Raw genomic sequence first — 12,481 nt, 5'->3', positions numbered from 1 at the left:
TTCGTCGAGGCGTCGAATTTTCTGGAATGCTTGGTGGAAGTGGTTGTACGAGCATTTAGTTTGTTGATGCGTACGAAAGGAATTTGCTTTCGTCGAGGCGTCGAATTTTCTGGAATGCTTGGTGGAAGTGGTTGTACGAGCATTTAGTTTGTTGATGCGTACGAAAGGAATTTGCTTTCGTCGAGGCGTCGAATTTTCTGGAATGCTTGGTGGAAGTGGTTGTACGAGCATTTAGTTTGTTGATGCGTACGAAAGGAATTTGCTTTCGTCGAGGCGTCGAATTTTCTGGAATGCTTGGTGGAAGTGGTTGTACGAGCATTTAGTTTGTTGATGCGTACGAAAGGAATTTGCTTTCGTCGAGGCGTCGAATTTTCTGGAATGCTTGGTGGAAGTGGTTGTACGAGCATTTAGTTTGTTGATGCGTACGAAAGGAATTTGCTTTCGTCGAGGCGTCGAATTTTCTGGAATGCTTGGTGGAAGTGGTTGTACGAGCATTTAGTTTGTTGTTGCGGAATATTCTCGAAGGATTTTGGCATCGTTCCGCTTGGTGAATGTGACGAGATTCCCACACACCTTTCGTCCATCCTCTTAGCTACGTGACCCGCCCATTGCCATTTCAATCTCTTCACTCTATCCACTATGTCCACTACCCTTGTCATATTTCTCACCCACGTGTTCCGCTTCCTGTCTTTCCTCGTTATGCCAAGCATACAGCGTTCCATACTTCTTTGAGTGCATTGGATTTTATTTTGCATCTTGGCGTTCAGTGTCCAAGTTTCACATCCATACGTCATCACTGGCAAAACGCATTGATCAAAGATCCTTTTCTTCAGGCAGAGTGGCATTTTTGATTTAAAAACAGCATTCATCCGTCCAAATGCACTCCACCCTAATTTCATACGTCTCTTTATCTCTTCATTTTTACTACCAGACATGTCAATTATTTGACCTAAATATAAATAATTATTTACTACTTCTACTGGTTTATCATCTAAGGGGATGCTATCAGGCATGCAATAACTATTGAACATTAGTTTAGTCTTATCTACGTTAATTTTTAATCCTACTTTTCTACTTTCCCTGTCCAGCTGTGATAGTCTGATAAGTAGGTCAGCTGAATCACGAGCTACTAGAACTATATCGTCTGCGAACCGAAGGTGACTCAAAAAGCGATCATTGATGCTTACTCCGGCTGTATCCCAATCCAATTTCCTGAAAACTCCCTCAAGCACCGCATTGAATAACTTGGGCGAGATTGTATCTCCTTGTCTTACTCCTTTTCCTATGCTATGCTCACATCACTACATTTTGCATAATAAATAATAGTTACTAAGTCACAAGAAAGCATTATTACCTGGTGGTCGAATGTGTTGTAAGATGGATATTTCGTTTAAAATATCGTTTTTGTCTTTTAGTCGACTGGAACATACGTTATTTCTTCCCTTTTCTTCCATCCATTGTAAGTACTCAGTTCTTAGACTTTCGTACAAACAAACGCTGAACGATATGCATATGACACGACGGAAAGGAGAATTCAAAGAAGCGGGACGCGTAAATACATTCATAAGCGCGAGCGACCGAAACAGCATATTACGAAAGATGCATGTTCCCAAACGTTGCAAGTACAAATATTTCCCGCTCGCATCAATAATACATCAATAATATTCGATGTTTGGGAATTTGTGCTCGATGCAAAACGCGCGCGCACACACACACTCTCACTCACTTTCGTGGTAGTTCGGGCTGTAGCTCGAAGGCAGAAACAAAAACAACATTTTTTATAAAGCGATATTCAAAAGTGACGCTGCTATCCAACCCTCTTAAGGGCTATTTGCAAAGAAATGTTATAACATTTATCTGTCTATGTTACTACGCCATCTATTGATATCGCGTCGAAAAATTACTAAATAATAAAATCTACTACTATTGGTTTGAAACTCGGCTACTGCTGGTTTGAAACTCGAAATTAGGTGAATGTGTCATTCGGTATAAAGATATTAGGTGAATTTACCATTAGGTCAATAGATTTTCGGTAAAAGCGTCATTAGTGGAATTGCATTAGGTGAATTGATTTAGGTGTATTGCATTCGACCAATTTACCTGCTCCCCAAATTTAGACCAGGCGAAGCGAGTCGATCTGGTTGTTGTCAGAGTTAAATACAGGGACGATGGAGTGCAGGCTTTGTCTTGGACCAGCTCCGGCCGAATCTTCCGTCTCCATCTTTCAGAGACCAGATCCTCATCCAGAGCGTCTGGAGCAACGCATTCGGACCTGCTGTCAAATTCAGGTCGGTTGCTGGTTACAGGTTACAATATTATTGTGGACCCAATTAATTGGACCAAAGGCTTCTACTTTTTTCATTTGATTTGATCCGCAGGTTAAAAGAGGCGATGGGTTGCCGGACGCGGTTTGTCTTTCGTGTAACACCAATCTGGAATTGTTGATCGGCTTTCGAAACACTTGTTTTCGAAGCTACGAAACGTCTCAACTCAACACACCATTGCTAGACGATTGCTGGAAGATCAAGACTGAAGAAGTTTTGTTGGAAGATTTAATATGGGACGACGAGCCTTCACTACCGACAATTCACCCGGAGAATAGCGAAATTTGTTTAAAGCCATTTTCCAATAATCCCGAACTTGTGTTACACAAAACATCACATACTGGAGTGAAGCTGTTCAATTGTGATATTTGTTTAAAATCATTTACTCACAAAACTACACTTGTGTCACATTTAAGAACTCACACGGGGGAAAAGCCTTACAAGTGTGAAATTTGTTTAAAATCATTTACTCACAAAACTACACTTGTGTCACATTTGAGATGTCACACAGGGGAAAAGCCATACAATTGTGAAATTTGTTTAAAATCATTTATTCGAAAATCTCATCTTGTGTTACATTTAAGATATCACACGGGGGAAAAGCCTTACAAGTGTGAAATTTGTCTAAAATCATTTACTATAAAATCTAGCCTCGAAAAACATAAAAAATCGCATACTGGGATAAAACTACACAAATGTGAAATTTGTTTAAAATCATTTCCTTATAAAAGTGAACTTGTGAGACATTTAAGAACTCACACGGGGGAAAAGCCTTACAAGTGTGAAATTTGTTTAAAATCATTTACTCACAAAACTACACTTGTGTCACATTTGAGATGTCACACAGGGGAAAAGCCATACAAATGTGACATTTGTGTAAAATCATTTGTTCAAAAAGATGCACTTGTGATACATTTAAGATCTCACACGGGGGAAAAGCCTTACAATTGTGAAATTTGTCTAAAATCATTTACTCGAAAATTTAACCTCGAAAAACATAAAAAATTGCATACTGGGATAAAACTACACAAATGTGACATTTGTTTAAAATCATTTGCTCACAAATATAAACTTGTGAGACATTCAAGAACTCACACGGGGGAAAAGCCTTACAAGTGTGAAATTTGTGTAAAATCATTTGTTCAAAAAGATGCACTTGTGATACATTTAAGATCTCACACGGGGGAAAAGCCTTACAAGTGTGAAATTTGTCTAAAATCATTTACTCAAAAATCTAGCGTCAAAAAACATAAAAAATCGCATACTTGTTTAAAACTACACAAATGTGACATTTGTGTAAAATCATTTGATCAAAAAGATGCACTTGTGATACATTTAAGATCTCACACGGGGGAAAAGCCTTACAAGTGTGAAATTTGTCTAAAATCATTTACTCAAAAATCTAGCCTCGAAAAACATAAAAAATCGCATACTGGGATAAAACTACACAAATGTGACATTTGTTTAAAATCATTTGCTCACAAAGTTATACTTGTGAGACATTTAAGAACTCACATGGGGGAAAAGCCGTACAAATGTGAAATTTGTTTAAAATCATTTATTCAAAAAAATATACTTGTCAAACATTTAACAACTCACTTGATTGAAAAGCCTTACAATTGTGAAATTTGTCTAAAATCATTTACTCGAAAATTTACCCTCAAAACACATAAAAAATTGCATACTGAGATAAAACTACACAAATGTGACATTTGTGTAAAATCATTTGTTCAAAAAGATGCACTTGTGATACATTTAAGATCTCACACGGGGGAAAAGCCTTACAAGTGTGAAATTTGTCCAAAATCATTTACTCAAAAATCTAGCCTCGAAAAACATAAAAAATCGCATACAGGGATAAAACTACACAAATGTGACATTTGTTTAAAATCATTTCCTTATAAAAATGAACTTGTGAGACATTTAATAACTCACACGGGGGAAAAGCCTTACAAGTGTGAAGTTTGTCTAAAATCGTTTATTCGAAAAAGTCATCTTGTGTTACATTTGAGATGTCACACAGGGGAAAAGCCATACAATTGTGAAATTTGTCTAAAATCATTTACTCGAAAATCTAGCCTCGAGACACATAGTAAATTGCATACTGGAATAAATATAAAAAAAAATGTTATTTTATAAATACTGTTAATATTCTTACATTTTGGCTGCATGCGTGCCATGATGTTTCTTGAAAATTAAAAAAAAAACCTTTTATGTACAGTAAATACAATGATTTATTATGTTGTCAACACATTATACATAAACATATTCTTGAATATATATTATTTGGTTTGATTTTTAAATGCTTTTTATTATTACGAAATTATATTCACAATACATATTATATCTATTTTAATAGCTACTGATCTACTGATCATTTTCTATTTTACAATTTTATTTTATTTGGTTAGTAATCATAGTATTATATTATTCTAATGTTAATGCACTGCATAATAGGAAAAAGAGCTCAAAAACCTATTTACAATTGTTTATTTATATTATAATATATAGATGACATATAGAAAATGTTATACAATGTAACAAAGATAAACAAATAATGTTACCGACGATTTATTTATGTAGATGAGATGTAACAAGTTCATTATAAAATGACGAATTCACTTTTAGATACCGTCCATATTAAAGATGAAGACGATGGCAACGTCCCATTGGCTCCGAAGCTGAGAAACGAAAACGACCTTCTTTTTTACATATAATTACTATTGTAACAAGTGAACATAAATAAAGGATCCTCTTAGTGTTAGTACACAATCAGTGTTTTCATAGACCTCCCCGCGGTGAATTAAGATTTGTCCAATAGACCAATTTTAAATTTTTGGGTGTGACCAGTTTTCTCGTGACCCGTTTTAGCGTGGGACTAGTTTTCTCGTGACCAGTTTTAGCGTGACGGATGATCACGAGTGACCGATCTAGAGCGACCAGTTATCCTGTGACAGGTTCACATTTGACTAGTAGTCCGTTTACCGTTTTTGTCCTTATCGGTCGTTCAAATTAATCAATTTATGGCAATATAACATCGATACATTGTTGAGTTGAATTTTTCATCTTTAAATCTAAATCATTAAAAATAGTTGAAATGTAATGTTTTCCTTATTTTTTCTATTATGTTATAAGAATATACTACAATTTGTATCTCATCCACGTCTATATAAAACACTCGATGCTCGTACGATTGCATCTTTGCGTTCCTGTACGAGCTCACTCGCTCCATAGTAATATGGGTCACGACACAATTCCACTCGCTCCATATAAACGATCGCGATCTCACAGAAATACCTGAAAACATGATCTCATTACACGCATTATACAAAGGCGAAGATATGAACCAGTGCACCAGCCCCAGATGCGAAGGGGGGGATATTAAACTATCAATACGAATTCGCTACTTGTTCAGACGGTGGACTAATTTGACTCGTTTGATGACTGGTCGTTTCTACTGCTTTGTATTGTGAATTTCTAATTTGTTTGTTTATTGTGTAGCTCATTAGTCTCTTTTGCACTATTAATTCATTTGTTTTGGAATCCGATCCTCTGGATTCCAACGGGGGGGAGTATGTTCAGACTATGTCTGATGATCGGCTTTCGTGGCCTTACGACCCACGATTTGGCCGATATATTTTTGTGCTGGCCACCCTGAGACAGTGGTTGGCCCACAAACTGTTATGGTGCTTACGGACTAAAACAACGACGATTTTGGGCCAACTTTTTAACCAGCAGTAGCGTACAAAATATCGAAATAAAAATTAAATTTTAAAATTGAAATTAAATATCAAAATCAAGCTAAAGAGCGAGATTGAGCTAAAATTAGATCATCGTTGATGTTTTGAATTACAACAATGTTTTGAATTACGACGATACCGCATTTAAAACCAGAGAAATATTATAATTTCTCTGATTACGAGCGAAAAAAAATATTGTTAAAGTCGTCACGAGATGTTACTGTATTTCCACGTGGATGATCGATAAAAAAAAAACAATTCATAAAAAAACGCGGTGTCGGATGTCGGTGATTTGTCAAAGGGTTTTTTTTCTTTCGTCGAAATAAAATTAATAATCACACATTATCCGATAAATTTTACCTCTGAAATGATTTAATTACTTGATTTATTTCGACGAGAGTAACAATTGAAGAATAAAAAAATCCGTTTGATGTGACCGACAACACCCCGGGTTAGCAAAAATCGTTGGATCACCCATACTAATACATGATATATTCTCAGTAACTGCGCATTACGGGGAAGTAAAAATAATAATTCTTTGATTTTTTTTCGATCTTAGTGCGTATCTTCGTAAGTCAAAACATCTTCGACAAACAAAAGTCGAGGATTACCTGTATGTGATTGTTGATGATCTAATTTTAGGTCAATCTCGAAAATTTATTTAAATTGTGCATGTTCTGTTTTAACTTTAATTTTAATTTTAATATAATGATTATAATTTTATTTTGATACTTGAATTTAATTTTAGTATAATAATAATAGTTTTAATTTTGATATTTAATTTCAATTTTTAAATTTAATTTTTATTTCGATATTTTGTACGCTACTGGTTTTAAAAGTTGGCCTGTGGGCCGTTCGTTGGCTTGGTGCGTACGCACCATTAGTTCTCGATTACGGTTTGGCGCGTAAACACTCCGGTGTTTACGGGGCCCACCTCGCCACCGAAATCACCAGGTAGAAGCTGGTGAGGGTTGTGACGATACTTGGTGACCAGCTCCAGTATACGTCCGGTGTGCGCCAGAGGAAGCCTGGTCTGTCTTCGTCCAGAAGGCAGACAACTCAGCTACGTGTGGCTAACCACAAAAAGCACGCGTGGTTTCTTTGTTGACTCCCCCCCCCCTCTTTCCCCTGTTTGCTCTATGTACATTCAACGTGGAAATATAATCATTGTGATCAAATTTACGCCCTGTTTTCATTGGTTTACAATTTCCCTCCCTTTTTCCACATCACGCATCCCACGCACACTACGAAGGAGAAAGGGACAGAGCAGAGCAGCCGACATCAGCAGAGACCAGACCACCGACGACGAAGGAAGGCACCTTGAGGAAACCAGCCCCACCCACACTTACCACGAGCTATCTTACAAAACCGACTTCGGGGGTGCTTTCGAGTTGAACATCCCTGGAGTCTGTACACTACTGATTTTCACGATACTGACCTATTACGCTACCAATACGAATCGGGGATAATATTAATATTGAAAGGCCCAATGGGCCTCTGGAGTTCAGCCAGGCTACTCCTCTGAAATCGAGCAATTTCCTCATTCGCTGTTAATACAATAATACTTGTATACTGAATATAAATAAAGATCCTCTTAAAAACTTCGAGTTTTCAAAGAATTAAAAAAAATCGAGTTTCCATTGGCTGGGAAACGGTTAAAAAATAGCCTCCCGTCCTTTAGTGCCATATCTTAACTGAAGAAACTTAGCTTATCTATTCAAATCAGACTAATCAGTGTCATATGATATATGTATACATATGTTATTACATCGTTTTCAGTGGTATATATTAGAAAACAGCCCATTATTTTTATAAATGGAAAGAAAGAGTCTGTTCAGACTATGTCTGATGATCGGCTTTCGTGGCCTTACGACCCACGATTTGGCCGATATATTTTTGTGCTGGCCACCCTGAGACAGCGGTTGGCACACAAACTGACAGTTGTCGATAGCGGTTTGGCGCGTAATCATCCCGGTGTTTACGGGGCCCACCTCGCCACCGAAATCACCAGCTATAGGCTGGTGAGGGTTGTGACGATACTTGGAGACCAGCTCCAGTATCCGTCCGGTGTGCACCAGAGGAAGCTTGGTCTGTCTTCGTCCAGAAGGCAGACAACTGAGCTACGCGTGGCTAACCTCAAAAGGCACGCGTGGCTACTTTGTTACCCCCCCCCCCTGTCCCCCCTGCTTGATCTCTGTATATATATATAAAATACAGTCACCATACAAACAGAATTACAACCTGTTTTCATTATTATACAATTTCCCGCCTTTGTCCTGTATCACACTCACTTACGCACACTGTACGAAGGAGAAAGGGACATAGCAGAGCAGCCGACATCAGCAGAGACCAGACCACCGACGACGAAGGAAGGCACCTTGAGGAAACCAGCCCCGCCCAAGCTTACCACTAGCTATCTCACAAAACCGACTTCGGGGGTGCTCTCGAGTTGAACATCCCTGGAGTCTGTACAGAGTCAGTAAACAGATTTGTTTATTCATTATATCTATTTATTCGGCCCTTACGAAAAATAAGTGTACCTTCACAGCAATATTGAATATAGAAAACATTTAATAATATTTAAATGTTTAAAAGTCTTTTCAAATGTTCATTAAGCAGCAAAGTACTCAACTTATTGGCTACGTCCACACCAGTGGCGTAGCCAGGATTTTGTCAAGGGGGGGGGGGGGGTTTTGACAGGAAAAAAGGCAAGATAATTAATACAATTTATATTTAATTAATATAAAATCACAACATATAAACATAAAGTAAAGCTAACTGCTAACTGAAGTGTTTGATGCAATCAACCGATCAATTGCAACAGGAGTGGGATATTTTGCCGCCCACTGCGCTCCGCCAAGGGAGCGGGGGGGGGGATCCAGACTCCCCGGACCCCCCCTTCGATACGCCACTGGTCCACACTACCGATATTTACGAAATAACCAGTTCCTAAATAGCAACCACAGGTTACAATATGGGAACTGGATATGGAAAATTTCGTAAATATCGGGTGTAGATATCGGTAGTGTGGACGTAGCCATTGAATATTGCAAAAGAAATAGCGTATTCTGAAAAAAAAATGCATTTTCGTATTTCGATTTATTGAGGTGTACAAAAGTTATGGACAACAAAATGAATGTATTGTATGCATTAGTGAATTTGACGTTTGGCGCGAGGTGTAGACTTCGATGAGTGTGTGTGCGTGAATATATGTATGTGTCGCGGGGTGGCACCGGCCCTGCAGGTTACCGGGAGACGAGGTGCGGGGTGCGGGGTGCGGGGTGCGGGGTGCGGGGCGCAGGCTCTGGTGAGGGGCGAGGGGTGAGGGATGATGGCGGGCGAAACCACCTGCCGCGTCTGCCTCTGCGGCGATGCGCACCTCTCGCTCTACCAACAGGAGACCGACATGAAGATATACCTCAAGGTCATGGCCTGCTCCGCCGTTCAGGTACCTTCATCTCTCTTACCTCAAACACCACCAAATCCGCACTTCCATAGACTTACCAACGTCGAGTTGGACACTGTTTATGATTGTTGGACACATTTTCTAATATATGTAAATCAATTTTGTAAACTTGACATATTTATATAAATAATTCATTATTGCTTCGGAAATGTTGACAGTGTCTTCTAGATGCTTTCTGTGAATAATTAACAACTACATGCATACATTTAGTAGAGTGCAATTTTTATGATTGTTTATATTAGTGAATGAGTATCAAAATTTCAAATGTGCATATATTAGAAAAAAATGGTTTCAAACTATAAACTATAAGCTTTTACAAATGTACGTAGTTTAATAAATTTTGCTACACTATAACTTAACCATAAGCCATTTATTTACACTCTAATATGACTTTCTGTATAATTCAAATTACATATAAGATCATTACAAATCGATATGAGGTGTGATAGATGTAAATGAATGCTCTTGTTGTTGTTTTAATATTGTTTCTATTTTTGTAGATATGTGAAGAAGATGGCTTTCCCGGCAATATTTGTTCAGTTTGTTATACGATGTTGAATACAGCTTTCGAATTTAAAAAACGTTGTGAATTGTCGGATTTGAAGTTGCGCAGCTACATACCGAAGACCCCACTCAAAGTCGAAGAAGATGATTACAATTTCGATTACACCGAAGATGACTTTCTATCCGTGGGTTACGGATGCAATGAAGATAAAAGTTTTCAAATGGAAGTTGATGTTAAATTGTTCGACACGAAGGAGGAAATGACTGAAAAATTACAGAAAAAGAAAGTAGGCAAGAGAAAAAGAAAATGGAAAATAGCCGAAGATCAAACGAGTCTCAGAGAAGCTATTAAAAAGAAGAAAATAAGGGTACCTACGTATAAAAAACAAATCGTTACGAATAGTATTGCGACGTCGCTTTTAGAAGGAAAATGCATTTGGAATGGGAGAGATTGGAGGTTTTTACGAGGCTTTTTGTCATGTCGTACGTTTATTTTTTTAATAATAATATCGTTTTAATTTGTAAATTATACTTTTCAGGTTCGAAATGCAAAGCAAAGAGGATAATAATAAAAAGGAAAACTATTTAGAGCCAATAATAAAGAAAGAGAAGGAAGATATAGCTCAGTCTGACGAGAAGAAGACTAGACGGAAAAAGATCAACAACAAGGTCAAATCGAAAACTATGAATCTCTGCGACACGTGCGGCAAACAGTTCAAATCCAAATACCACCTGAAATACCACATAGTGTTGAAGCACCAGGAGACGACGGGCAACATAAAATGCTTGGACCCCAACTGTAAGAAGATGTTCAAACTGGATCACTACATGGCGAGACACGTGAAACGTTGCCACAGCGCCAAGAGAGAGTTCGTCTGCAACGAGTGCGGCAAACAGTACGCTTTCATATCCAGCCTGAAGCAGCACATGAAGTCGCACTCGGAGAACCTCGTGTGGAAGTACTGCAACTTCTGCTCGCAGAAATACAGAACGCAAAAGTCCGTAGACATCCACATCAGATCCGTACACACCGGTACGCATTTCAAACCCAAGACCCACGTCGCAGTTGACGTGCCGACTTTCATTTGTCTATTTTACTCTTTCAGGCGAACGACCTAGTGTTTGCACCGTGTGCGATGCGGCTTTCTTCCACGACGATTACCTCAAAGAGCATATGCGTCTGCACACCGGCGAGACTCCGTACAAGTGTCCGATTTGTAAAAGAGGCTACGCACAGCGTGGTAATATGAAGAGTCATATGAAACAGCACAGGCTGTCGGAGCTGGACGACGCAACTAAGGCCACAATGAAGCCCAACTATCTGAAATTGTTGAGAACTTGTTAGTTGTATTTTGTTCCATACGTTAAAATGAAGTTATTCGTTTTGTATACCCGTATGCAAATTTTATATTTATGTATTAAAAACGATCAAAAGGTTATGGTTAAAATGCTTATGTGTAGATGACGCGTATGTATATGGTTTAAGTATCGTAATTGATGATTGTATATATAAATTTATAATGAAAACATTGTACAATATACTAAAATGTATCGATCGAATTTTCATTAAATTGAATCGGTGCTACTTTAGTATGCGGTCTGCCTTCACTTATCTACTTTAGTATGCGATCTGCCTTCACGTTTTATTTGTGGTCTCACTGTATCAGTTTTTGTGTGTGAATAATACCGACCCTAACAATCTAATCTTAAATGTATAGGGCCAACCCTAACTTAACTTAACCTACCCTGACCCTTAACCCTTTGCCCGCGTCACCAAATTTAGCGAACATGCCCTGTACGCGGATGCTTTTTTGCGGATTTTGTTATCGCGTTTTCGACTATAAATATAGGTTGTAATATTTTATAAATTATTCTAGCCTATATTGAATTTTTTTGACTACTGCCATCTATTGAATTTGGTAAAGTATACATTAAGTAATATTTTCAACCAAGTTATAAAATTTTAACACAATAGACGGCTCTTATACAGGTTGGAACTTCCAAGACATCTATGCGTGTCTCACGCGCTGAGGGCATGTTCGCTAGGACATGTATAGTAGTCGTACGCGGTGGAAAGGTTAAATAAATAGGTGTTGGCTGCTAAGATATCTTTTTTTAAAGTTTTATTTCATCAATATTTTCACCAAAAAAACATATATTAGCAGCCAGCACCTATTTATTTAAGGGTCAGGTTAGGTTAGGTTAAGTTAAGGTTGGCCCTATTCATTTAAAATTTGGTTAAGAGATATGCATCTACTGACGATATGCTTCGACAACATTATGGGGCGGCAAGAAAAAAGTTGTAATAAACATTTCGTTGCTACGATACAAATAAAAAAAAATAGTCAAGATAGATCGCATGCTAAGGTAGACCGCAGACTAAAGTAGCACCATTGAATCTTCAATTTTTCTCAACAAGTATACTGTTAGTCGGGCCCGGCTCGAGA

At 38.0% G+C, this 12,481-nt stretch overlaps 2 protein-coding genes across 2 annotated transcripts; both read left to right on the top strand.

Annotated features, from left to right (window-relative positions):
* Nucleotides 1–2,069: 2,069 nt before the first annotated feature.
* LOC143920829 (uncharacterized) lies at nucleotides 2,070–4,624 on the top strand. Its single transcript, XM_077443810.1, has 2 exons — nucleotides 2,070–2,288; nucleotides 2,379–4,624. The coding sequence occupies exons 1-2, from the start codon at nucleotides 2,169–2,171 to the stop codon at nucleotides 4,461–4,463; spliced, it is 2,205 nt and encodes a 734-aa protein (XP_077299936.1). The 5' UTR covers nucleotides 2,070–2,168; the 3' UTR covers nucleotides 4,464–4,624.
* A 4,585-nt stretch (nucleotides 4,625–9,209) lies between these two features.
* LOC143920785 (uncharacterized) lies at nucleotides 9,210–11,710 on the top strand. Its single transcript, XM_077443742.1, has 4 exons — nucleotides 9,210–9,512; nucleotides 10,031–10,491; nucleotides 10,574–11,067; nucleotides 11,141–11,710. Exons 1-4 carry the CDS (start codon nucleotides 9,393–9,395, stop codon nucleotides 11,377–11,379), a joined length of 1,314 nt encoding a protein of 437 aa, XP_077299868.1. The 5' UTR covers nucleotides 9,210–9,392; the 3' UTR covers nucleotides 11,380–11,710.
* The last annotated feature ends 771 nt before the right edge of the window (nucleotides 11,711–12,481 follow it).

Source organism: Arctopsyche grandis, chromosome 13 (genome assembly GCF_051622035.1).
Source record: "Arctopsyche grandis isolate Sample6627 chromosome 13, ASM5162203v2, whole genome shotgun sequence".
NCBI lineage: Eukaryota > Metazoa > Arthropoda > Insecta > Trichoptera > Hydropsychidae > Arctopsyche > Arctopsyche grandis.
This window is presented reverse-complemented; position numbering and strand designations above follow the sequence as displayed.

What these genes read in the sequence shown, in the direction of transcription:
- LOC143920785 (XM_077443742.1), top strand. Translation starts at nt 9,393, where the DNA reads ATGATGGCGGGCGAAACCACCTGCCGCGTCTGCCTCTGCGGCGATGCG. An exon ending in TGGCCTGCTCCGCCGTTCAG is followed by an intron (nt 9,513 to 10,030) that starts GTACCTTCATCT and finishes CTATTTTTGTAG; the next exon opens with ATATGTGAAGAAGATGGCTT. An exon ending in TGGAATGGGAGAGATTGGAG is followed by an intron (nt 10,492 to 10,573) that starts GTTTTTACGAGG and finishes TATACTTTTCAG; the next exon opens with GTTCGAAATGCAAAGCAAAG.
- LOC143920829 (XM_077443810.1), top strand. Translation starts at nt 2,169, where the DNA reads ATGGAGTGCAGGCTTTGTCTTGGACCAGCTCCGGCCGAATCTTCCGTC. An exon ending in GGACCTGCTGTCAAATTCAG is followed by an intron (nt 2,289 to 2,378) that starts GTCGGTTGCTGG and finishes TTTGATCCGCAG; the next exon opens with GTTAAAAGAGGCGATGGGTT.